Consider the following 27,973-nt stretch of genomic DNA (forward strand, 5'->3'; position numbering starts at 1 on the left):
CCTGGGAGTAACTACATATGTGTTACGCCGAGCGCTCCGGGTCCCTGCTCCTCCCCGGAGCGCTCACGGTGTCTCTCTCCCTGCAGCGCCCCGGTCAGACCCGCTGACCGGGAGCGCTGCACTGACATTGCCGGCGGGGATGCGATTCGCACAGCGGGACGCGCCCGCTCGCGAATCGCATCCCAAGTCACTTACCCGTCCCGGTCCCCGGCTGTCATGTGCTGGCACGCGCGGCTCCGCTCTCTAGGGCGCCCGCGCGCCAGCTCTCTGAGACTTAAAGGGCCAGTGCACCAATGATTGGTGCCTGGCCCAATTAGCTTAATTGGCTTCCACCTGCTCCCTGGCTATATCTGCTCACTGCCCCTGCACTCCCTTGCCGGATCTTGTTGCCTTGTGCCAGTGAAAGCGTTTAGTGTTGTCCAAAGCCTGTGTTACCTGAACTCCTGCTATCCATCTTGACTACGAACCTTGCCGCCTGCCCCGACCTTCTGCTACGTCTGACCTTGCCTCTGCCTAGTCCTTCTGTCCCACGCCTTCTCAGCAGTCGGCGAGGTTGAGCCGTTGCTAGTGGATACGACCTGGTTGCTACTGCCGCAGCAAGACCATCCCGCTTTGCGGCGGGCTCTGGTGAACACCAGTAGCCTCTTAGAACCGGTCCACCAGCACGGTCCACGCCAATCCCTCGCTGACACAGAGGATCCACTACCTGTAAGCCGAATCGTGACAGTAGATCCGGCCATGGATCCCGCTGAGGGGCCGCTGCCAAGTCTCGCTGACCTTACCACGGTGGTCCCTCAGCAATCGCAGCAGATTGCCCAACAAGGACAGCAGCTGTCGCAGTTGACCGCCACGTTACAGCAACTTCTGCCTCTGCTACAGCAGCAACCATCTCCTCCGCCAGCTCCTGCACCTCCTCCGCAGCGAGTGGCCGCTCCTAGCCTCCGCTTGTCCCTGCCGGACAAATTTTATGGGCACTCTAGACTCTGCCGTGGATTTCTGTCTCAATGTTCCCTGCATATGGAGATGTTGTCGGACTTGTTTCCTACAGAATGGTCTAAGGTGGCGTTCGTAGTGAGCCTTCTTTCAGGAAAGGCCTTGTCTTGGGCCACACCGCTCTGGGACCGCAATGATCCTGCCACAGCCACAGTCCAGTCCTTCTTCGCTGAAGTCCGTAGTGTCTTCGAGGAACCAGCCCGAGCTTCTTCTGCCGAGACTGCCCTGCTGAACCTGGTCCAGGGTAATTCTTCAGTGGGCGAGTACGCCATCCAATTTTTTACTCTTGCTTCCGAATTATCATGGAATAACGAGGCTCTCTGCGCGACCTTTAAAAAAGGCCTATCCAGTAGCATCAAGGATGTGCTGGCCGCACGAGAGATTCCTGCCAACCTGCAAGAACTTATCCATTTGGCCACCCGCATTGACATGCGTTTTTCTGAGAGACATCAGGAGCTCCGCCAGGAAAAAGACTTAGATCTCTGGGCACCTCTCCCACAGCATCCTTTGCAGTCTACGCCTGGGCCTCCCGCCGAGGAGGCCATGCAAGTGGATCGGTCTCACCTGACCCAGGAAGAGAGGAATCGCCGTAGGGAAGAAAATCTTTGTCTGTACTGTGCCAGTACCGAGCATTTCTTGGTGGATTGCCCTATTCGTCCTCCACGTCTGGGAAACGCACGCACGCACCCAGCTCACGTGGGTGTGGCGTCTCTTGGTTCAAAGTCTGCTTCTCCACGTCTCACGGTGCCCGTGCGGATTTCTCCTTCAGCCAACTCCTCCCTCTCTGCCGTGGCCTGCTTGGACTCTGGTGCCTCTGGAAATTTCATTTTGGAGTCTTTGGTGAATAAGTTCTGCATCCCGGTGACCCGTCTCGTCAAGCCGCTCTACATTTCCGCGGTCAACGGAGTTAGATTGGATTGCACCGTGCGTTACCGCACAAAACCCCTCTTAATGTGCATTGGACCCCACCACGAAAGGATTGAATTTTTCGTCCTTCCCAACTGCACCTCTGAGGTCCTCCTCGGTCTGCCATGGCTCCAGCTTCATTCTCCCACCCTTGACTGGACCACCGGGGAGATCAAGAACTGGGACTCTGCTTGCCATAAGAAATGCCTCTCCCCCCCTCCCAGTCCCGTCAGGCAAGCCTCAGTGCCTCCTCGTACACCTGGTCCCCCCAAGGCTTATCTGGACTGTGCCTTGCCTCCTCATGGCCCCCGTCCTGGTGACACCCTGTCCCGTGCCATGTTTCACCCCCTCCCTCCCCATTCCCACTCCTGCTGTACGGCCTGCCTTTGAGGAAACCCTTCAATCACTCCCGGTGTCCTCATCCCATGGGAAGCAGTTGCCGGACAAAGAAAGGGGGAGACCTAAGGGGGAGGGTACTGTTACGCCGAGCGCTCCGGGTCCCTGCTCCTCCCCGGAGCGCTCACGGCGTCTCTCTCCCTGCAGCGCCCCGGTCAGACCCGCTGACCGGGAGCGCTGCACTGACATTGCTGGCGGGGATGCGATTCGCACAGCGGGACGCGCCCGCTCGCGAATCGCATCCCAAGTTACTTACCCGTCCCGGTCCCCGGCTGTCATGTGCTGGCGCGCGCGGCTCCGCTCTCTAGGGCTCTCTGAGACTTAAAGGGCCAGTGCACCAATCAATTAGCTTAATTGGCTTCCACCTGCTCCCTGGCTATATCTGCTCACTGCCCCTGCACTCCCTTGCCGGATCTTGTTGCCTTGTGCCAGTGAAAGCGTTTAGTGTTGTCCAAAGCCTGTGTTACCTGAACTCCTGCTATCCATCTTGACTACGAACCTTGCCGCCTGCCCCGACCTTCTGCTACGTCTGACCTTGCCTCTGCCTAGTCCTTCTGTCCCACGCCTTCTCAGCAGTCGGCGAGGTTGAGCCGTTGCTAGTGGATACGACCTGGTTGCTACTGCCGCAGCAAGACCATCCCGCTTTGCGGCGGGCTCTGGTGAACACCAGTAGCCTCTTAGAACCGGTCCACCAGCACGGTCCACGCCAATCCCTCGCTGACACAGAGGATCCACTACCTGTAAGCCGAATCGTGACAATATGTAAAAGCAGAGGTTCTGCACCATAGATATTAAAGGAGTAATTCAGCACTTTCAAACTTTGGATAGGGGATAAATGTCTGATCACACTGTTGTGAGATTGTGGGTATCCCACACAACCAGATACATCCAGATACATCCCCTATCCTTTGGAAAGAGGAGGAGTTTGAAAATGCTGAGTTTGAAAATGTCCCCTGGGCACTTCCTAGCTTATGAAGTCCAGGTGGTAGGCAGAAGACACTTGATGGTAGATGTACATACACTGACCAAGAGACAATGGAAATGTTATCCTTAAGTGGAGACACATAGCTTAAAGGGGTATTCCAGGCAAAACCTTTTTTTATATATATCAACTGGCATCGGAAAGTTAAACAGATTTGTAAATTACTTCTATTTAAAAATCTTAATCCTTCCAATAGTTATTAGTAGAGATGAGCAAACTTTAAAAAAATTCGATTGGCCGAATTTTCCGGAAAAGTTTGATTCGATCCGAATTTTTTTGCGGCGAATCTATATTAAAAAAGGCTATTTCTAGTCTACATACATCCTCTATAGGGGTATAGAACACTTTGCTATGTTCTAAAACGCATATGGAGTGTGCTGGGGTAGTGAAATAATACTGTTATTCAGAATAACATGCAGATTACCGGCATCGCTTTTAGAATCACTGCCGCACAGCAGCACAATGACAGAGCCTGGTGGTGGCATCAGTGTCAGGAGACCATATAGTGACTGAATGACACAGCGTGGAGGTGTTGGCAGCATGAGGAGACCATTTAGTGGCTGAATGGCACAGCGTTGAGGTGTTGGCAGCATAAGGACACCATATAGTGGCTGAATGACACAGCATGGACATGTTGGCAGCATGAGGACCCCATATAGTGGCTGAATGGCACAGTGTGGAGGTGTTGGCAGCATGAGGACACCATATAGTGGCTGAATGACACAGCTCTGATGAAGCTGAAGCATGAGGACACCATATAGTGGCTGAATGACACAGCATGGACATGTTGGCAGCATAAGGACACCATATAGTGGCTGAATGACACAGCTTGGATGAGGCTGAAGCATGAGGACACCATATAGTGGCTGAATGACACAGCATGGAGGTGTTGGCAGCATGAGGAGACCATATAGTGGATGAATGGCACAGCCCAGAGTTACCAGCAGCATGAGTAGGCACTAGGCATTCACAATCCCTAAGATTAAAAGATGAATTAAGAAATGTAAACCGAAGATTTTGGATAGCGGGTGCTACCTATGAGAAAATTTGAAATTACCAGACCCAGGCCCCACAGCGGCATCAGCAACCCATATATTGCCTGAATGACACAGCCTGGAGTTGGCTGATGCACGAGTAAACACCAGGGCTTCACAATCCCTCCCAAAAAACACCACAATTTTAGAAATTTTTGAAAAAGATTTTGCATAGCGGGTGCTACCTATGAGAAAATTTGAAATTAACAGACCCAGACCCCATAGCGGCATCAATAACTCATATATTGCCTGAATGACACAGCCTGGAGTTGGCTGATGCACGAGTTCACACCAGGGCTTCACAATCCCCTCCAAAAAACACCACAATTTTAGAAATTTTTGAAAAAGATTTTGGATAGCGGGTGCTACCCATGAGAAAATTTGAAATTAACAGACCCAGACACAGCAGCGCCATCATTTTTTTATTTGAAATTTAAAACAACCTTTGCGTATCCCGGACCCCAGCGTGTGGGTACGAAGGACCAAATCCAACAAGCCCCCACAGGGCTCATGTGGCCGTGAGATTTGGGCACAACGTCTCCATTGCCCTGACCGGCCATTGTTTCCAAGACTTCTCGCCAAGGCAAACCATGTGAAGAACAGCGTGACACCGCCGTGACCTGCACACATGGAAGGGCCACTGAGACTTTTCCGGGCAGTGGAGGCTTAAGACACAGAGGAGGATGTGGAGGCGGAGTAGCACACTGTCGCAGGACCAACGGGCTGACAGAGTGTAGCAGGAAGCATTGAGTACACACCAGGGCTTCAGAATCCCAAAGAAAAAACAACCATTTTTAAAATAATTTTAAGAATATTTAGGACAGCGGGTGCCACCTATATGTTGCATGAATGACACACCCTGGAGTTGGCTGATGCATGAGTACTCACTAGGGCTTCACAATCCCTCAAAAAAAAAAAAAAAACACAACAATTGTAGAAATTTATGAAGAAGACTTATGGATAGCGGGTGCTACCTATGAGAACATTTGAAATTCCCAGACCCAGGCCCAGCAGCGCCATCAGTAAACCATATATTGCCTGAATAACACAGGCTGGAGTTGGCTGATGCATGAGTACGCACCAAAGCTTCACAATCCCTAATAAAAAAGACAAACATTTTTGCCGAAAAATTTTAACGAAAATTTAGGACAGTGAGTGCTCTTTATATATTACCAGAATGATGCAGCCTGGAGTTGGCTGCAGCATGAGGAGACCATTGAAATGTGTGATTTTTTTATTTGAAATTCAAATCAAAATTTGTGTCCCGGACCCAGCCGTGTGGGTACAAAGGACCTAATCTCACAAGCACCCACAGGGCTCATGTGGCCGTAAGATGTAGGCGCAACGTCTCCATAGCCCTGACCGGCCATTTTTGTTTTTTGTACCTTTGTTTAAGAACAAGCGCATATCCAAGAGTTCATCCCTCTGTGTATTTTTTTTGAAAAGTTTGCTTAAAAAATCACACGCAACAATCGTTCAATGGTGTAATGGTTATTATTGTGGAAAATTCAAGTTTATTACTGTGATAATTATCAGAAAATTTGAAAAAAAAACTACTCATGAGTGTTTAATAACCCCATACATTGCACCATAAATGTTGAAATTTTAACTAAGCATGTATGTATGTATTTCAAAAATCTTAAAATTAAAGGCCCAAGCCCAGAAGCATCATGAAGTCAAGTAGTTCCTGAAAGACACAGGAGCAGTCAGGAGTAGGCATCAGCAGTACCCAAGAGGCTTTAATAACCCCTTACATTGCACGATCACTCGCGAGATCGAGCAATAACAGGTGTGTTATGCCCTCAGATGTCCGGGGCTGCACGCGCGCTACATTGAACGGACCAGCATGTGTCTATCTTTCACTGACAGGTGCGGGTAACCCGCTGAACCCCCTTCGCGATAGGGATCAGGGATTGCAATTAATTGGCAGGAAAGAAGAATCACAACTAAGCGCCGGTCATAAGCTCGGGTTCATTAAGTCCCTGCCCTTTGTACACACCGCATGTCTCTGCTACCGATTGGATGGTTTAGTGAGGTCCTTTGATCGGCCCTGGCGGGGTAGGAGAAGGCCCTAGCAGAGCGCCGAGAATTTAAAGATCATTGTTGAAATTAGCATTAAGCATGTATTAGCTACTGATAAACTTCCAAAAATGTAAGGCCCAAGGCCTGAGGCATCAGGGAAGCAATTATTTCCTAAAAGACGCAGAATGAGTCAGGAACAGTCATTCGCAGTACCCACGAGAGTTTCATAACCCCTTATATTTAAAGATCAATGTTGACATTTGCATTAAGCATATATTTAGCTACTGCTAAACATCCAAAAATTAAAGGCCCAAGGCCAGAAGCATCAGTGAGGCAAGTAGTTCCTGAAAGACACAGAATGAGCCAGGAGCAGGAAATCGCAGTACCCAAGAGGGTTTGCTAACCAACCCCTTACATTTAAAGATGAATGTTGAGGCATTCTACTCTGAGGCATCTGGCATTGGTGGCTGGAAATCCTGGCTGATCCATCCCTGATTCATCTTGACAAACGTCAGTCTCTCCACATTTTTGGTGGACAGACGAGTTCGCCTTGGGGTAACTATGGCCCCGGCCGCACTAAACACCCGCTCTGATGGCACACTACTGGCCGGGCAGGACAGCTTTTCCAGGGCAAACTCTGCTAGTGGTGGCCATAAATCAAGTTTGGCTGCCCAGAAGTCCAGCGGATCTTCAATGGTTGTTGGCATGGCCATGTCAAGGTATGCCACCACCTGCTGGTTCAGGTCCTGCTCCATGTCTACCTGCTGCTGATGAGTTGCTTCACTATGCGGGTGAAGAAAGCTACTCATCAGCGACTGTAGACTCAGGCTGCTGCTGATTGAGCTGGTACTGCTCCTCCCACCCCTCCCCTCCCCTACCCAGCAGCCATGGCAGTGGAAGGTGAGTGCAGAGGGCCCCCTGAGTCAGATCTGCGAGTGGATGGACCATGTGGCCAATAGGCATCAGCCAACTGACTACGTAGAATGTCTCTGTAGTAGGTCAGTTTGTCCTCCCTCTCAGTGGGTGTAAAAAAGGCCCCCATTTTGGGACAGTAGCGAGGGTCTAATAAGGTAGAGATCCAGAAGTCATCCCGCTGACGAATTTTGACAATTCGGGGGTCACTACGCAAGCAACTGAGCATGCATTGTGCCATTTGCACCAGTGACTCGGAGGGACTACCTGCCTCCCTCTACACTGCATACTGCCACGGTGTGTCTGGGTCCTCTGTCTCAACTTCCTCATAACCCTCCAGCTCCTCTGGCTGCTCCTGCTCCTCCTCTCCTGTCCAAAGACAAGAAACACCGGCCATCTCATCCAACCTAAACTATGCTCCGCTCTGCCCCTCATCATCCTCCTCCTCCAGTTCAGCCCACACAGGGCTCATGTAGCCTTGAGATGTAGGCGCAACGTCTCCATTGCCGTGACCAGCAATGGTTTCAATCATTTGTTGTAGGAATTGTAGAAGTGGAATTACGTCGTTCATGGCGTAATACAGGCGACTCACAAATAATGTGGCTTCCTCAAAGGGCCTCAGCAAACGGCAGGTGTCACGTATGAGCTGCCACTGGTTCACATTGAAGTTACACAGGGGAGTACTCCTATCTGCTTGGATCATCAAGAAATCGGTGATGGCTTTTCTTTGTTCGTATAGTCTGTCCAACATATGGAGGGTGGAATTCCAACGTGTGGCAACGTCACAAATAAGACTATGTTGTGGGATACCGTTCTGACGCTGCAGCTCAAGGAAGGTGTGCTTGGCGGTGTACGAGTGGCTGAAGTGCATGCACAGTTTCCTTGCCATTTTCAGGATGTTTTGCAAATCGGGTGAGACTTGAGGAAGTGCTTGACAACCAGATTCAACACGTGTGCCATGCAGGGCGCATGTTTCACACTTCCTTGTCACAGCGCGGACACGATGTTCTACTCGTTGTCTGTCACCATGGTTCCCATTTCCAGATTTCGTGGAGTAAGCCATACTCGAATTTCTTTCCGAATTAACTTTAGCAGTTCCTCCCCTGTGTGACTCCGTTTGCCAAGGCAAACCATGTGAAGAACAGCTTGACACCGCCATGCCCTACACACATGGTACGATGAATGGCCACCGAGATTTGGACGTGCAGTGGAGGCCGAGGACACGGTGGAGCATGAGGAGGGGGCGTCGCACACTGTAACAGGACCAACTGCCTGGGAGCGAGAGCGTGGAGGAGGAAGCGGTGTGACCTGTCCAAGTTGCTGTTGTGGCTGTGCAGGAACCACATTTACCCAGTGAGCCAAAAAAGACAAGTATTATCTTGTCCCTGCCCGTAGTTACAGCTCCACACGTCGGCGCTGCCGTGCACTTTTGAACACACCGACAGGCTCAAGGACTGGCCCACCTTCTCTTGTACAAACTTATGCAGGGCTGGTACTGCCTTCTTCGCAAAGAAATGACGGCTTGGGACTCTCCACCTCGGCTCGGCACAAGCCATCAATTCTCTGAAAGGTGCAGAGTCCATCACTTGATAAGGGAGGGACTGCAACACCAGCAACTTGGACAGGAGCACATTCAACTTCTGCGCCGTTGGATGAGCGGGCGCACACTGTTGTCTCTCGGACATGGCTTCGCCTATGGATTGTTTGCGGAATGACTGACTAAAAGCGGGAGAAGCAGGAGCGACAGAAGGAGGGTTTGACACACAGCTCCCTTCGGCTGAGGTGGTGGAGCCTTGGCTGGATGAAGGAGGGAGCGGATGGCCACTGAGTGATGCAGCAGGCTGGACCACTACATCTGAGCCATGGTTCTCCCAGGCCGCTTTATGGTGGTGAAGCATGTGTTGACGCAGGGCCGTGGTGCCGACATTGGGACCCTGGCCATGCTTCACCTTCTACCGACAGATCTTGCATGTGGCTACGTGAACCTCCTCCGGATGCCTTATGAAAAACTTCCACACCACCGAGTAGCTGATTTTCCCACCCGCAGTCCGCACTAATTGACTGCTACTGGCGCCGTCTCTAGGAACCCCTGTTCCACTACCTCCTGGAAAGGTAGGCTGCCGCGAAGCAGGTGGTCTCCCCTGGGCACGTTTGAATTTCCACTACTGCCACCACGCTGACTGCCAACCGTGCTACCGCCTTGCTGCCTCAAGGGCAACCTGAAACTCACTTCTCCTGATGATGATGAAGCCCCTTCTGAACCCGGCTCCCAATTGCGATCGGCTTCATCATCATCAACAGTTGTGTGCACGTCACTGATGTCCTCCTCAGGTTCCCCAACAGTGTCTGCTTCAGGACCCTGAACACTTGCAACACCGCCTCCCACGTCACTCTCCGCATCACTACTTGGCCGCCTAGCGGAGCAAGCGGCGCATGTCTCCTCCCCTTCTTGGCTGTCCAGTAGCTGCTGACTGTCCTCTATTGGATCGTCCTCAGTAAATAGTGGAGCTGAACCCACAGCATAAGATACTTCTTTAGGAGAGGGAACAGCATAGGACAAAGGCAGTGGGAGGACACGGACTGCTCCCGGGCCATGCCAACTGAGGGTTGTGTCTGAGAAACCAACCGACTGTTGACTGGGGGTGTCAGATGTCACTTGTGATGATGTGGATGAGCGTGTTAACCAATCAACGACGGCAGATGGGTTGCTGGTGGAGACACGACCGCTGGCTGATAACAGGAGCTCAGGCCTCTTGCTGCGACTCCTGCTGCCACTCGCCCCAAGTCTGCTGCCAACTCTGCCTGAAGTATTTAGGCCTCTGCCATTCCTCTGTGCACATCCTGGCACTTCTCTGCCTGACATACTTAGTGCGTTTATGAGGGTATTACAATACGCTACACCACTCTTTAAACAGTATTTGTCTAGAACAGCAGCAGGTGATTACTTACGGCTGTCCTTGAACAGTATGTAGGCCCTTGACAGCTTAACAGGTACTAAATGGTACAATACTTGGATGTAACTATGCGGTGTGCACTGATGAGGGCAGTAATAAGCCTAGCTATTAGCAGAAAAAACTCTGTATTTTTGTAAAACACCAGCCGGTGGATACTATTGTTTGGACTTTGACAGTTTGGAGCACCTTGACAGCTACTAAATGGTACAATACTTGGATGTACGTATGCAGTATGCACTGATGAGGGCAGTAATATGCCTAACTATTAGCAGAAAAAACTCTGTATTTTTGTAAAACACCAGCCGGTGGATACTATTGTTTGGACTTTGACGGTATGGAGCACCTTGACAGCATAACAGGTACTAAATGGTACAATACTTGGATGTACGTATGCGGTATGCACTGATGAGGGCCTATTAGCAGATAAAACTCTGTATTTTTGTAATACACCAGCCGGTGGATACTATTGTTTGGACTTTGATGGTATGGAGCACCTTGACAGCTTAACAGGTACTAAATGGTACAATACTTGGATGTACGTATACAGTATGCACTGATGAGGGAAGTAATATGCCTAACTATTAGCAGAAAAAACTCTGTATTTTTGTAAAACACCAGCCGGCGGGTACTATTGTTTGGACTTTGACGGTATGGAGCACCTTGACAGCTTAACAGGTACTAAATGGTACAATACTTGCATGTACCTATGCGTAATGCACTGATGAGGGCAGTTATATATGCGTAACTATACGCAGAAAAAACTGTTTAAAAAAAAAAAAAAAAACAGCCGGTGAATAGTATTGTTTGGACTTGCACAGTATGTAGCCCCTTGACAGATTAACAGGTACAAAATGGTGCAAATGCACTACAGTCCACTGAGCAATCACGTATTTTTGAACAACAGCAGGACCCAACAGTGCAGCACCCCAAAAAAAAAATCCAGGGATTAAACCCTAAATTGCACTCTGTCACACAATTCTAGGGATTAAACCCTAAATAGCACTCTGTCACACAATTCTGAGCAGCAGAAGTTTTGTGGAGCAAACAAAAATAAACTCAATTGGGCTGAAAAATGAGGAAATAAGATGCTTCAGAAAGTTCAGGCAGCTTGTAGATCTGTATGAGGCAGCTGACAGCTATCTGCCCCTCTCTGCTGCAATGCTCAGCACTCTGCACTCCTGTCTTTCCCTAATGCTGATGTGACTAGCAGTTGCAGTGTAACGCTGTGGTATGAGCTATTCACACACACACACAGTCCCGTCCTCTCCATCTGAGTGCATAGATGAAATGAAGAGAGGCAAGATGGCCGCCGATTATATAGGGGCTGTGACATCACAGGGGTCAGTGAACACTGATAGGCTGCATCTCACATGTGATTCAGGGTCAGCCCGCCTACTTTCATTCCCGCCGCTGTTTCCCGCCCTCCCATAATCCCCTGCCCCATGTACTCACATGTGGATCCGCCATCTTAGGTCCCCAATAGCCTGGAACACTGTAAAATGGAGTTTAATGAAGTGATTCGCTGATAGAATCGCAGTGATATTCGTATTCATTGCGAATCAAATTTTTCATGAAATTCAGAACAAATTTGGGTTCGTCAACTTCGATTCGCTCATCTCTAGTTATTAGCTTCTGAAGTTTTCTGTCTAACTGCTCAATGATGATGTCACGTCCCGGGAGCTGTGCATGATGGGAGAATATCCCTATAGGAACTGCACAGCTCCCGGGACGTGAGTCATCAGAGAGCAGTTAGACAGAAAACAACAACTCAACTTCAGAAGCTAATAACTATTGGAAGGATTAAGATTTTTTTTATAGAAGTAATTTACAAATCTGTTTAACTTTCCGAAGCCAGTTGATAGATAAAAAAAAAGTTTGGGCCTGGAATACCCCTTTAAACAATACCAACAACAGTACCTGCAATGGCAGATGGTAGATGGCACTGGAAAAATTTACCTTTATGGAGTTAAGATGGTCAGATTAGTGTCCCTGAGATTGTAGATTTTCCTGAGGTTTGAAGAATTAAATGTATTCTGTAGGTTGACTCCCAGCAGCAAAGCAGACAATCTGGCCTGTAAGGTGCCCTCAGATTGAAAGTTTAGTAAAAAGTCTGTCCCTCAGCTCAAAGTCCATATGCATGATGTCTTACAGAAGGCAGAATAGTAGTAAATTGTATTTGTAAATAGAAGAGCCTGATATCTAAACCATATTATTTTCTATCCACAGATTTGTATCATTGTTGTGTCCCTCATCCAGATAGTTCTAGGTATTCAGTCATTTTTTAATATACAGATCAGTCCTTTCTCTATCTTCACTGGAATCATGTGTTGGGCTCCTGTGTTTGTAAGTAGTGAATTACCTTTAAATTGTCATTGAAATCTCCCTTTTTGTTACATTACAAAAACATTTTCTTTATCCTCCACAGTACATCATAACAGGGTCCTTGATGATTGCTGGAAATAATAAACCATCCATATGTCTGGTGAGAAATAAATCCCAATAAACCATTTATTCAATGCTGAACACAATATGGTGTGGAGACAAGGCCACTTTATACAATTACTTTTTCAGGTTGATGCAAAGATGAGTTTGTGAATTCAACAGGGAATATTTATTTCAAGGGTTTTCCAGGGTTTAGCATAGATGACCATAAATAGATTATCATAAATGTGTGATCTTGCTGGTTCAACCTCCAAATGCTACCAGTCAATAGAAGAACGTGCAGCACTGTCCATGAACATGTGGTTCTATGGGAAACTGAAGTTCGGTGTCATTTAAATGAATGGTGTTGAGCGTCTGTCCAAACACAGTTTTATCAATTAGATTGTTAGTATGTCAGTACTTTGACATGGCACAAGGCTCATGTGAAAAAAACTGTAAATACACCTCCTGCTTTGGAATAAATAAGAGTAGTGCACCCTTTAGGAAACAATCCAATCTACACCTCAACAGTACCTCTATTTGTGTACCTCCATTTTTTATTGGCTTAGTCTCCCACATGAAAGACTACAAAGTATAAAGCTGTTTCTAGGGTGACAGTTGAGCTCCTCTCAGTTGCCTTTTGCGTCAGGTTGCCATTGCATCTCTTTGACACCAGTTTTTGCAGCCTCTCAGTGTTACTTGCTAATCATCCTTTATGTGGTTCTTTTTTGTTTCTGCTTCTGACTTGCTCTTCAGATATGTCATCTGGCACCTGGAGTCCCATTCCTGGCTTAGACCCTTTACCTGTTTTCTAACCACATATCCATTTTCCATCCAGATAAAGATTACATTTCCCTTAGCACACTCACCACCACCTGGTAGCTATTCTGAGGTTTGTAATTTCAACTGGGAGAGCCCATAACTTGGAGGCGAGGACTGGAGGCCTTTGACTTTATACCTAAATCTAGCCAGTACCAAACCAATAAAATTCCTATGGTGAGAAACATGGCAGCATCAGTAGACTTTGGGTACCAAAGGCATTGCAGCATCTACTGCCACGAACAGCTCCCAACAGTTTAAAATTATCCAAGCAGTTTGGGGAGCTACTAGTTGACAATAAGATATTGTTGGATTAACAGCCTTTGTTCTATCCATCCGTTCAAGACCTAGGAGAAAGTGAAAAGATTACCAAGGGCCTGACAATTTCTTTCCCTGATATTAATTTGCTGATATTTGACTCCTTTAGTTCCAAAGCTCTTTACAAATTGTGCCTTGACTTTATTGACTTGTGCTTTAACCCCTTAAGGACCCAGCCATTTTACACCTTAGGACCCGGCCATTTTTTGAACATCTGACCACTGTCACTTTAAACATTAATAACTCTGGGATGCTTTTACTTATCAATCTGATTCCGAGATTGTTTTTTCGTGACATATTCTACTTTAACATAGTGGTAAAATTTTGTGGTAACTTGCATCCTTTCTTGGTGAAAAATCCCAAAATTTGATGAAAAATTTGAAAATTTAGCATTTTTCTAACTTTGAAGCTCTCTGCTTGTAAGGAAAATGGATATTCCAAATATTTATTTTATTTTATTCACATATACAATATGTCTACTTTATGTTTGCATCATAAAATTGACGTGTTTTTACTTTTGGAAGACACCAGAGGGCTTCAAAGTTCAGCAGCAATTTTCCAATTTTTCACAAAATTTTCAAACTCACTATTTTTCAGGGACCAGTTCAGGTTTGAAGTGGATTTGAAGGGTCTTCATATTAGAAATACCCCACAAATGACCCCATTATAAAAACCGCACCCCCCAAAGTATTCAAAATGACATTCAGTCAGCGTTTTAACCCTTTAGATGTTTCACAGGAATAGCAGCAAAGTGAAGGAGGAAATTCACAATCTTCATTTTTTACACTTGCATTTTCTTGTAGACCCAATTTTTGAATTTTTACAAGGGGTAAAAGGAGAAAATTTATACTTGAATTTGTAGCCCAATTTCTCTCGAGTAAGCACATACCTCATATGTCCATGAAAAGTGTTCGGCGGGCGCAGTAGAGGGCTCAGAAGCGAAGGAGCGACAAGGGGATTTTGGAGAGTACGTTTTTCAGAAATGGTTTTTGGGGGGCATGTTGCATTTAGGAAGCCCCTATGGTGCCAGAACAGCAAAAAAAAAACACATGCCATACCATTTTGGAAACTAGACCCCATGAGGAACGTAACAAGGAATTAAGTGAGCCTTAATACCCCACAGGTGTTTCACGACTTTTGCATATGTAAAAAAATAAAAATAAATTTTCACTAAAATGTGTGTTTCCCCCCAAATTTCACATTTTTACAAGGGTTAATAGCAGAAAATACCCCCCAAAATTTGTAACCCCATCTCTTCTGAGTATGGAGGTACCCCATAAGTTGGCATGAAGTGCATTACGGGCGAACTACAATGCTCAGAAGAGAAGGAGTCATATTTGGCTTTTTGAGAGCAAATTTTGCTCGGGGGCATGTCGCATTTAGGAAGCCCCTATGGTGCCAGGACAGCAAAATAACCCCCACATGGCATACCATTTTGGAAACTAGACCCCTTGAGGAATGTAACAAGGGGTACAGTGAGCATTTATCCCCCACTGGTGTCTGTCAGAACTTTGGAACAGTGGGCTGTACCAAATTTTTTATTTGCACAGCCCATTGTTCCAAAGATCCGTCAGACACCTGTGGTGTGTAAATTCTCACTGCACCCCTCATTACATTCCGTGAGGGGTGTAGTTTCCGAAATGGGGTCACATGTGTTTTTTTTTTCTTTTTTGCGTTTGTCAAAACCGCTGTAACAATCAGCCACCCCTGTGCAAATCACCTCAAATGTACATGGCGCACTCTCCCTTCTGAGCCTTGTTGTGCGCCCCCAGAGCACTTTACGCCCACATATGTGGTATCTCCGTAGTCAGGAGAAACTGCATTACAAATTTTGGGGGGCTTTTTTCCCCTTTACCTCTTGCCAAAATGAAAAATATAGGGCAACACCAGCATGTTAGTGTAAAAAATATTTTTTTTTACACCAACATGCTGGTGTAGACCCCAACTTCCCCTTTTCATAAGGGGTGAAAGGAGAAAAAGCCCCTCAAAATTTGTTAGGCAATTTCTCCCGAGTACGGCGATACCCCGTATGTGACCCTAAACTGTTTCCTTGAAATACGACAGCGCTCCGAAGTGAGAGCGCCATGCGCATTTGAGGCCTGAATTAGGGATTTGCATAGGGGTGGACATAGGGGTATTCTACGCCAGTGATTCCCAAACAGGGTGCCTCCAGCTGTTGCAAAACTCCCAGCATGCTTGGACAGTCAACGGCTGTCCGGCAATACTGGGAGTTGTTGTTTTGCAACAGCTGGAGGCTCCATTTTGGAAACAGTGGCGCACCAGACGTTTTTCATTTTTATTGGGGAGGGGAGGGGGGCTGTGTAGGGGTATGTGTATACGTAGTGTTTTTTTTACTTTTTATTTTATTTTGTGTTAGTGTAGTGTAGTGTTTTTAGGGTACAGTCACATGGGCGGGGGGTTACAGCGAGTTTCCCGCTACGAGTTTGAGCTGCCGCGCAAAATTTGCTGCATCGCAAACTTGCAGCCTGATACTCACTGTAAGCCCCTGCCCATGTGAATGTACCCTGTACATTCACAGGGGGGGGGGGGGGGGGACCTCCAGCTGGTGCAAAACTACAACTCCCAGCATGCACAGTCTATCAGTGCATGCTGGCAGTTATAGTTTTGCAACAGCTGGAGGCACACGGGTTGGGAAACACTGAGTTAGGAAACAGACAATGTTTCCCAACCAGTGTGCCTCCAGTTGTTGCAAAACCACAACTACCAGCATGCCCAGGCAGCCGAAGGGCATATTGGGAGTAGTGGTTACGTAACAGCTGGAGGAGAACAGTTTGGGGACCACTGTGTAGTGGTGTCCAAGCTGCAGCCCTCCAGATGTTGCAAAACTACAACTCCCAGTATGCCAAAACTGTCCAGGCATGCTGGGAGTTGTAGTTCTGCAACATCTGAAGGGCCAGATGTTACAGAACTACAACTCCCAGCATGCCTGGACAGTAAGGGCATGCTGAGGATGTGTAGTTTTGCAACATCTGGAAGGGCACAGTGGTCTCCAAACTGTGGACCTCCAGATGTTGCAAAACTGCAACTCCCAGCATGCCCAGACGCCAAGAGCTGTCTGGGCATGCTGGGAGTTGTAGTTTACAGGGTCCCATTACAGCAATGCATGTCGCTTTACGGCGACGTGCATTGCTGTAAAGGGCCCGACCGCGGCTGAAGATCAACTCACCTGTCGCCGCCGCCGCCTTCTTCCTCGCCGGGATCCGGGTCTTCAGGGACGAGGTAAGTACCGGGGCCGGTCCCCAGCACTCCCCCGTCCCCCGCAGTGTCCTCCGGTCTTCCTCCCGTCCTCTCCGGACTTTCAGGGGCCGGGCAGGACGGGAGGAAGTAACCGCCCCCCCTCCTGCGATTGGTCGGTTAACTAACCGACAGATCGCAGGGTATAGGAGAAGGTGGCCGGCTTGACACCTCGCTCCTATACATTAGCATGGTCCTGGCTGTCTGTGACAGCCGGGATCATGCAAAATTACCGGGCGGTCGGGTCCCAGAGACCCGATCAGCCCGGTATCGCCGCAGATCGCAAGGGCGATTTCCCTTGCGATTTGCGGCGATCGCCGACATGGGGGGCCTACATGGCCCCCCTCGGCGTTTGCCCTGGATGCCTGCTGAAGCATTTCAGCAGGCATCCGCTTCCGATCTCTGCCCGGGGCGCGGCAGAGACCGGAGAAACACCAGGACGTACTAGTACGTCCTGGGTCCTTAAAGCCCAGGGTGCCAGGACGTTCTAGTACGTCCTGGGTCCTTAAGGGGTTAAAGAACTATAAAGAGTATTGGCTCATCAAGAAACTCCAAGAATTCCCACATCTTACATCTATTAGTGTAATATTTATATCAGAAGGTTGTCAGTCACTTTTATTTGGGAATTTGGGATTTCAATGTTGTATAAAATCTGGAGAAAGCTTTTGTCTATTTTATTTATTTATTTATAAAATCTTCTTCAACCAGAGTTGGGTTCTTTGAGACCCTGCATAAACTACAATTGGGCAAATAGGACCACTTTAAAAATATTGGTTTTAAAGGGGTTGTCCACCATAAGGTGATTTTAGTATGTACAGTACGTGGCAGGCAATAATGGACATACTTAGGAAGGATCTGCGCTTGTCTTGGGGCTAAATGGCTATGTTGTGAGATTACCATAATACTGTGGCTAGCTTTCTGTGAACTGGTATTTCCTGTTTGAGTTTTCATTTTTGCCAACAAATCCTAGAATACCATTTTCCTCCCTCCCACACATCAGCCACCACACCCATTGAATTATAAATGAGCTGCATCCATTCAAAAGACCTGTAGTTTTCAATCAGGGTGCCTACAGCTGTTGTATATTGATCTCTCTCCCACCAAGCGATCGATCCACCCATTGAAGCAGACAGGCTCTCTGTCATCAGCTGACTAGTGAGTCAGGTCTCGGCCGCATTGCAACCTGGGAACAATCTGAGACAACAGTAATTTTGCATGCTGTTAAAAATAAATATTGGGGTGAAAATCACTGAAGAATTGTCAGAAAACCATCACACACAGGTACAGACACTATATTTTGAACTACACTAACTTCACAGCCCCTGTAGCATAGTCAAATAAAAAAAATTCCTGGAATACCCCTTTAACAGTGAACACTATTCCTTTGATCACGGTTTTATAGTTAGTCTGATACTCAGTGGAGTTTATTAATACTGCAAATTTTAATTGACCTAATAAAGATACTACTTTTCAGCAGCAGGTATCTGCCTGTAATGACAGACATTGGAGATTGCTCCAAATCCGTCATTTAAATGGTAAAATGTTGCAATATATTCCAATTGCAGCATTTAAACATTAAATGCTGGTAATTACTGGTGTCTAGTAGTCCCATCAGCCTCTTCACAATGTAATCACAGTTTAACCCCTTAAGGACCAGGGATTTTTCCGTTAGTTTTTTCTTTTTTTCAACCTTACATTTAAAAAATCATACCTCTTTCAATTTTGCACCTAAAAATCCATATGATGGCTTATTTTTTGCACCACCAATTCTGCTTTGTAATGACATCAGTCATTTTACCCAAAAATCTACAACAAAGCATAAAAAAAATCATTATGCGACAAAATTGAAGAAAAAACACCATTTTGTAAATTTTGGGGGCTTTCCTTTCCTTTTTCGGTAAAAATTACACCTTCTCTTTATTCCGTAGGTCCATACGATTAAAATGATAAACTACTTATATAGGTTTGATTTTGTCGTAATTCTGGAAAAAATCCTATCTACATGCAGGAAAATGCATAAGTTTAAAATTGTCATCTTCTGACCCCTTTTTTATTTTTCCGTGTATGGGGCGGTATGAGGGCTAATTTTTTGCGCCGTGATCTGAAGTTTGTAGCGGTACGATTTGTGTATTGATCGGATTTTTGATCGCTTTTTATTCATTTTTTCATGATTTAAACAGTGACCAAAAATACACTATTTTGGACTTGAATTTTTTTGTACGTACGCCATTGACCGTGCGGTTTAATTAACAATATATTTTTATAATTCAGATATTTCCGCATGCGGCGATACCACATATGTTTATTTTTATTTACACTTTTTTTTATGGGAAAAGGGGGGGATTCAAACTTTAATAAGGGAAGATAAGGGACATCAGGAAGCAAGGTAAGGGACCCTCCCGCTGTTCTACAGCTATTCGGGATGCCGCTATTTCACTGCGGCGATCCTGAACAGCCCGCTGAGCTAGCCGGGGGTAGTTTAGTTTCACTTTAGACGCGGAGATCAACTTTGAACGCCGCATCTAAAGGGTTAATAGTGCGCTGCACCGCAATCAGAGCCGCGCTATTAGCCACGGGTCCCGACCGTTGTTATAGGCCGGGCCCGACCCACTATGCCGCGGGGCCACGCCGTCGCCCCGCATTATAGAACGAGAGCAGACTCAGGATGTACTGGTACGTCCTTGGTCCTTAAGAAGTTAATCATGGGTTGCTGGAGAAGCCTGGGCTTTACCTGTGCCTTGGTGGCTTTCCTGCATCAGTGATTATCCAGTGGTTTTTTTTTTTTTATCCAATATGCCATAGCTGCAACACCGATATCAGTATCTCTTTCTCTGGCCCTACTTTTCTTTTGCATTCTGGGGCCCAAAATGTCCCATTGTCATATCCAGCCACATCAGGGCCAGCCCAAGACATTGTGCTGCCTGGGTCCAAGAGTGAAATGCTGAACTGACCCCCACACCCCCTCACACTCACCCCCCCCCCCCCCCCCAAAAAAAAAAACATTACAGTAAATCTGACATGCTGTCTTTAATCTCTGGGTCAGTGGGTCAATGATACCAAACTTGGATAATGTGTATTCTCCAGCTGTGTGCCTCCAGTTCTTGCAAAACTACAGACAAAGGATGTGTGGGCATGCTGGGAGTTTTAGTTTTACAACAGCTAAAGGCAACACTGCTCTAACACAGTGCTTTATAAACACTGCAGCTCCAGCTGTTGCAAAACTACAACTGGCTGTAGCAAATCAAATCAAATGCAGATAACATAGATCAATGTTCTTTTTTTTTTATTATATATAATAAAATATAAAGCACTATAAAATAATAATAAATAAACACATTTGGTATCGCCACATGCGTAATTGTCAGAACAATTAAACTATGACATTCTTTATCCTGCAAGGTCAAGGGTGTAAGCATAAAAAGTAGAAAAGTGATCAAAAATCCAAAACCACACAAAAGGAGTACAGTTAAAAATTACAGCTCATTTCATTTTATGAGCAATGGAGGTGGTCTCCTGACTTTTGAGCATACTCTGAGTGATTGACTGTTACTAGTGGGGTACCACAGTGGTCACATTTGGGTTCTATTCTTTTTATGTATTTATTAATTACCTTGTATAGGGGTTGTATAGTATGTCAATCTTCGCAGATGTCAATCTTCGAAGATAATACCAAGCTCTGTAAAGTGGTTAATACAACAGAGGACAGTGCACTGTTACAAATGGATCTGGATAGGTTGGAGGTTTTGGCTGGGAAGTGGCAGATCAGGTTCAACACTGATAAATGTAAGGTAATGCACATGGGGAAGAAAAATCTGGGCTGGGATTATGTATTAAATGGTAAAACACTGGGAACGACTGACGTGGAAAAAAACTTAGGACTCTTAGTTAACAGTAAATTTAGCTGTAGTGACCAGTGTCAGGCAGCTGCTGCCAAGGCAAATAAAATGATGGGGCATATCAATAGGGGCATAGAAGCCCACGACAAGGAAATAATTCTACCACTGTACAAATCCCTAGTCAGACCACACATAGAATACTGTGTACAGTACTGGGCACCAGTGTTCAAGAAAGATATAGTGGAGCTGGAGAGGGTTCAAAGACGGGCAACCAGAGTAATACATGAAATGAGAGGACTACAGCACCCAGAAAGATTATCAGAATTAGGGTTATTTAGTTTAGAAAAAAGAAGGCTTAGGGGTGACCTAATAATTATGTACAGTATAAATATACCAGGACCCTACAAAGATCTCTCCCATGATCTATTTATCCCTAGGACTGTATCTACAACAAGGGGGCACTCTCTACATCTGCACAGATGTGGGTTCTTTACTGTAAGAGCAGTGAGACTATGGAACTCTCTGCCAGAGGAGGTGGCCATGGTGAACTCAATAAAAGAGTTCAAAAGAGGCCTGGACATGTTTTTGGACATTAATAACATTACAGGTTATGGATAATAGATTTATAGGGACAGAACGTTGATCCAGGGATTTATTCTGATGCTATATTTTTAGTCGGGAAGGAATTTTTTCTCCGCTAGTATGGGGCAATTGGTATCAGCCTCATGAGGGTTTGTTATTTTTATGCCTTTTTCTGGATCAACACAGGATCAACACCTAAGGTTATAGGTAGAACTTGATGGACTCTGGTCTTTTTTCAACCTTAAAGGGGTACTCCAGTGGAAAACTTTTTTTTTGTAAATCAACTGGTGCCAGAAAGTTAAATAGATTTGTAAATTACTTCTATTTAAAAATCTTAATCCTTCCAGTACTTTTTAGGGGCTGTATACGACAGAAGAAATGCTTATCTTTTTTGATTTCTCTGATGTCATGACCACAGTGCTCTCTGACGACCTCTGCTGTCCATTTTAGGAACTGTCCAGAGCAGCAGGACAGTTCCTAAAATGGACAGCAGAGGTCAGCAGAGAGCACTGTGGTCGTGACATCAGAGAAATCAGAGTTGATTTAAAAAAAAAAATTCCACAAAAGTACCCCTTTAACCTGTTCAGGACACAGGGCGTATCCATACGCCCTGCATCCTGAGTCCTTAAGGACTGAGGGCGTATGGATACGCCAGTGGGAATTCCGGTCCCCGCCGCTAGCTGGTTGGGGACCAGATCGGGATGCCTGCTGAAATCATTCAGCAGGCATCCCGGCACATCGCCCAGGGGACCCCCCCATGTCGGCGATCGGAGAAAATCGCATGTCAATTCAGACATGCGATTTTCTTTAATTCCGGGCTGATCGGGTCTCTGGTGACCCGATCACCCGGAAAATAGGGCTGATCAGAGTTGTCAGCAACAGCCCCGATCAGCCTAAGGGATAGGAGTGAGGTTGCAGAGCTGCAATCTCCTCCTATCCCCTGCCATTAGCAGAACGGAGTTCTGACCAATGGCAGCGCAGGTTCTGCCCACCCCTGGATGTCGAGGGGATCGTGGGAAGAAGATGAAGGCCGTACCTGCAGGAAAAGATGTCTGGGGACCCCGGATCTTCGCTGGAGACTGCTGGATCCTGGCTCAGGTAGGGAATCATCGGGGGGGGGAATTGAAAGTGAAAGTAAAATTATCTTTACTGTGGCAACCACTAGGAAGGCCAAACTGTAACTCCCAGCATGCCCAGACAGCCAAAGGCTGTCTGGGCTTGCTGGGAATTGTAGTTTTGCTACATCTGGAGGGTCACAGTTTGGAGACCACTGTTACAGTGGTGCCCAAACGGTAGCCCTCCCGATGTTGCCAAACTACAACTCTCAGCATGCCTGTTCTGCCCAGGCATGCTGGGAGTTGTAGTTCTGTAACATCTGTCCCTTCAGATTTAGCAATTTTCATGAATTTTTTGAAAATTGCTGCTCTACTTTGAAGCCCTCTAATTTTTTCAAAAAGCAAAAATATGTCCATTTTATGATGCCAACATAAAGTGGACATATTTTATTTGTGAAGAAAAATAAAATTTATTGTGAACATCCATTTTCCTTACAAGTAGAGAGCTTCAAAGTTAGAAAAATGCTAAATTTTCATGACATTTTGGGATTTTTCACCAAAAAAGGATGCACCAAAATAAAGTAGAATATGTCACGAAAAAACTATCTCAGAAGCAGAATATTTGGTTTCGCGTTATTAATTCATAAAGCGACGGTGGTCAGAATTGCGAAAAAGGGCTCAGTCCTTAAAGTGAAAAAGGGCTGCGTCCTTAAGGGGTTAAGAACTATGCAACTATGTAAGCTTCTCCGGCCAGATATCACTTATATATATAAATATAAATATGTATCCCTGCTTCACTTACAGTGCAGGAGAAGCATTGCTGAGAAGACTAGAAACCGACTTCATTGCTCACAAAATAAAATTTGTAGATAAGAAAAAATAGAGATCGCTCAGGAATATGTATTTTTTCCATGTAAAATGTGGTTTAAACAGAGTCACCTGCACTATTAACCTGTAAATTCAGGTGAGGCTGGGTTCACATGACGTTTTTCCCACTACAGACTGCAAACGGCTGGGGAGAGCTAAAACCTAGCGCTCCTGTATCCCTGCCGTATGCCACCTGTATTAAATTCATTTCAATGACCCGACCGGACTGAAACGCTGACTCCGGTCGGCTCATTTTTGCCCTGGATGCGGCTTTCCCACCGCACCTAAAATTGTGGTCGACAATTTTAGGTCCGGTGGAAAACCACATACGGGGCAAAAATGAGCCGACCGGAGTCAGCGTTTCAGTCCGGTCGGGTCATTGAAATGAATTCCATACGGGAAGCATACGGCAGGGATATGGGAGCGCAAGGTTTTAGCTCACCCCAGCGGTATACAGTCCTGTATTGGGAAAAACATGATGTGAACCCAGCCTGAGTATGGGTGATGTTGCTGTCAGTTTCCCTTTAACTACATTTTACATTTTTTTTTTTTTGTTGTCTCACATAGGTCAACAGCTCCATGGTTCTCAACATTATAAACTCATTTATCAGTCTCATTGGAATAATACTGGCTGTCTTAGATATTTACATAGTTACTGCATCATGTCATCACTTTCGGACAGAATTAAGATGCATAGGATTTGTAAGTATTACAATAATAATTTAAACCAGAGTATTGTGTAGTATAGAAAAAACCCTGCACCAGAAATAAAACTACCCCTTACCACCTCCAGTTCTGGTCTGGCACTAAAATACCCTATCTACTTTTTTTCCAACCTAAAAGAGGGCCACTTTCTCAATAGCATAACAGACTGCTTAATGACTGAACACCATTTTTGTCCATGTGCTTATGTTAGAAAACTGAGGTAAATACATTTCTAAATCTGCCCCACCTAGTACAGGACTTGAGGGTTGGAGCATTGCACTGTGACTGTCTCTGGGGTGTCATGCACAGTATGTAATGCTTACCCTGGCAGTCTTTACATCAGCTTTCTTTATCTTATGGTTATTATCTTGTCTATATTCATTTTAATTATTAATGTATTTTTTTTGTCATACCATCATTTTTTTAGTCAAATGGAGTGTTATATTTGCAGGGAGGAATGGCAACCTATTCCATCCTTCTGGTCAGTGATGTTATGCTGCTTTTCATTTTCATATATTCTGCAGTCGTTGAAGGGTCCTCTATGAAACATGTGCCAAGTATTCCTCAGGTAAAGGATCTTCAGATTCAAAGTGATCAAATTATATTACGTCCGGTCTCCATATTGTGACCACATCCTAAGGCTATATTCACATGGCAGAATTTCTGCTTAAAAATTCTGCCAAAATTTACTGCACATTGTATTCAGCGGGGATTCCCATTCACAGGTATTATAGTTTTGTATTATATTTAGCTCTGTGGAAATTTCAGATTCCACAAAAAAATAAGACTTGTTTTTTACTCTGTGGTGGAATCCTATTGAAATCAATGGGGCTTTGCATTTCGGCAGAATTCAGTGCCAGAATTCTGCTCAAATTTTGCAAAACTGCAAAAAAATCTACCGGAAGCTTTGCAGTACTGAATCTGAGTGGGATTGCAGAATTTACACAGTGTGAACATAGCATAACAGACCTATGATCATCAAAAACAATAATAATAAATATATAAATACATAAATAATTAAACAAGAAATACTAATTTTTATATAGTAGCCAGACTAAGTACTATCTTTAGTACAAAATCGTACATGTATTAATTTCCCCCTGTGAGCCTGTGTTTCCTCTCCTGCCAAAGATCCTGAATAAAACACACTTTGATTTACATCATGAAGATCTGAAGAATCCGAATTCGTTATGAATTTCAGGAAAAATTTGATTTGCAACGAATGCGAATATCGCCGTGAATCGATTGCGCGAATCGCTTCATTGAACTCCATTTAGTGCGGTCCAGGCTCCAGGGCATCTAAAATGGTGAGGAGACATCAGCGGCTTCCTCCACTAGACAGGCAAGTAGTGATGAGGAGAGTGGCATGGGAGGTGGTGTTGCGAGTGTTCAGGCTCCTGAAACAGACAGTGTTGAGGAACCTGGGGAGGACACAGTGACGTGCTGACACAACTCAATGATGATGAAGCCGATCGCACTTGGGAGCCGGGTGCAGAAGTGGCTTCATCATGATCAGAAGAGGGTTGCAGGTTGCCCTTGAGGCAGCAGCTGAGCCAGCATGGTGGCAGCAGTGGATAGTCTGGAGCCAAAGGTGCCCCTTTGCGGCAGCCTACCTTCCCAAGAGGTGGTGACACAGGGGTTCCTGGAGTCAGCGGCAGTAGGAGTTAATCAGTGTGGACTGTTGGTGGGAAAATTAGATACTCGGTGGTATGGCAGTTTTTCATCAAGAATCGGGAGGAGGTTAACATGGCCACATGCAAGATGTATCGGCAGAAGGTGAAGCATGGCCAGGATCCCAATGTTGGCACCATGGCCCTGCGTCAACATATGCAGCGTCACCATAAAGTGGCCTGGGAGAAGCGTGGCTCCGATCTGGTGGTCCAGCCTGCTGTGTGTCATACCTATCTTCTGTCGCTCCAGATGCTCCTTCTCCTCATTTTTCGAGTCAGTCATTCCGCCAGCAATCCATCGGCGAACCCATGTCCAAGAGACAACAGTATGCGCCCACTCATCCAACGGTGCAGAAACTGAATGTGCTCCTGTACAAGTTGCTGGCGCTGCAGTCTCTCCCTTTTCAAGTGGTGGACTCTGCACCTTTCAGAGAACTGATGGTTTGTGCCGAGCCGAGGTGGAGAGTCCCAAGCCGTCATTTCTTTGCGAAGAAGGCAGTACCAGCCCTGCACAATTTTGTGGAACACAAGGTGGGCCAGTCCTTGAGCCTGTCGGTGTGTACCAAAGTGAAAGGCAGCGCCGACGTGTGGAGCTGTAACTACGGTCAGGGACAATAAATGTTCTTTACAGCTCACTGGGTGAATGTGGTTCCTGCACAGCCACAACCCTAACTTGAACAGTTCACGCCGCTTCATCCTTCACGTTCTCAGGCCATTGGTCCTGTGACAGTGTGTGACTTCACCTCCTCATCCTCCACCGTGTCTTCAGCCTCCACTGCAAGGACAAGTCTCAGTGACCCTACAGCATACCATGTGTGCAGGGCACGGCGGTGTCACGCTGTTCTTCATATGGTTTGCCTTGGCGAACGAAGTCACACAGGGGAGGAACTGCTAAAAGTAATTCATGAAGAAATCTAATCATGGCTTACTCCACGAAAACTGGAAATGGGAACCATGGTGACCGACAATGGGAAGAACATCTTGTCTGCGCTGCGACAAGTAATCCTAAGACATGCGCCCAGCATATCAACTTTGCATGCACTTTAGCCACTTTTACACCGCAGAGCACACCCTCCTTGATTTTCGACATTTCCACACGTTGGAATTCCACCCTCCATATGTTGGCTGACTATACGAACAGAGAAAAGCCATCATCAATTTCTTAATGATCCAAGCGGATAGGGGGACTCCCCTGTGTAACTTAAATGTCAACCAGTGGCAGCTCACACGTGACACCGGCCGTTTGCTCAGGCCATTTGAGGAAGCCACATTATTAGTCAGTCACCAGGATTATGGGATGAATAACATCATTACACTGCTTCATCTACTACAACACGTGGTGGAAACAATGGCTGGTCAGGGCACTGGAGACATGGCGCCTACATCTCATGGCCACATGAGCCCTTTGGGGGCTGAACTGGAGGAGGAGGAGGGTGAAGGGCACAGTGGAGCACAGTTTAGGTTTTGCGAGATGAGCAGTTTTTCTAGTCATCTGACAGGAGAGGAGGAACAGGAGCAGCTAGAGGAGCTAGAGGGTTATGAGGAAGGCGAGACAGAGGATCCAGACACACCATGGCAGTATGCAGTGGAGATGAAGGAAGGGAGTTTCTCCGAGTCACTTGCACAAATGGAGCGATGCATGCTCACTTGCTTGCATAGTGACTGCCGAACTATCACCATTTGGCAGCGGGATGACTTCTGGCTCTCCACCTTATGGGACCCTCACTACCGGCACAAAATGGGGGCCTTTTTTACACCCACAGAGAGGGAGGACAAACTGACCTACCACAGAGACGTCCTTCATAGTCAGTTGGCCGATGCCTTTCTGAGCCATCGTTGATCCTCTCGCAGGTCTGACTCGGGGGGCCCTCTGCACTCACCTTCCACTGCCATGGCTGCTTAGGAGGGGTGGGATGGCAGGAGCAGTACCGGCTCCATCAGCAGCAGCCTGAGTCTACAGTCACTGATGAGTAGCATTCTTCCCCCGCATAGTGAAGCAACTCATCAACAACTAGACCTGGAGCAGGACCTGAACCGGCAGGTGATGGCGAGTGTTGCTCGCGAAGATTCGCAATGCGAATTTTGCGAATATTCGCGAATATAGCACTATATATTCTTTTTTTTTTTTTCTTTCACAGTACACATCACATCACCCTCTCTGCTTTCAGCTTGTGTGGTGTAAAGAAGACTCTAATACTACTGTGTGAGACTGGCGTGCGAATTTTCGCATATGCGAAAGTTTGCAT

The 27,973-nt window shown here is 46.3% G+C and overlaps 1 protein-coding gene across 4 annotated transcripts in view; it reads left to right on the forward strand.

The window, feature by feature from the left end:
- Positions 1-27,973, forward strand: part of LOC130282095 (membrane-spanning 4-domains subfamily A member 18-like) — a 126,839-nt gene that overhangs the window by 89,406 nt on the left and 9,460 nt on the right. For 3 of the 4 annotated variants that reach the window (XM_056529980.1, XM_056529982.1, XM_056529981.1), the window contains 4 exons: positions 12,426-12,542; positions 12,625-12,681; positions 23,920-24,054; positions 24,509-24,625. In XM_056529980.1, the coding sequence (XP_056385955.1) occupies positions 12,426-12,542; positions 12,625-12,681; positions 23,920-24,054; positions 24,509-24,625 (426 nt within the window). The remainder of the gene's footprint in view (positions 1-12,425; positions 12,543-12,624; positions 12,682-23,919; positions 24,055-24,508; positions 24,626-27,973) is intronic. The other variant, XM_056529983.1, reaches the window with a different exon arrangement.

This window comes from Hyla sarda, chromosome 7 (genome assembly GCF_029499605.1).
Source record: "Hyla sarda isolate aHylSar1 chromosome 7, aHylSar1.hap1, whole genome shotgun sequence".
Lineage (NCBI taxonomy): Eukaryota > Metazoa > Chordata > Amphibia > Anura > Hylidae > Hyla > Hyla sarda.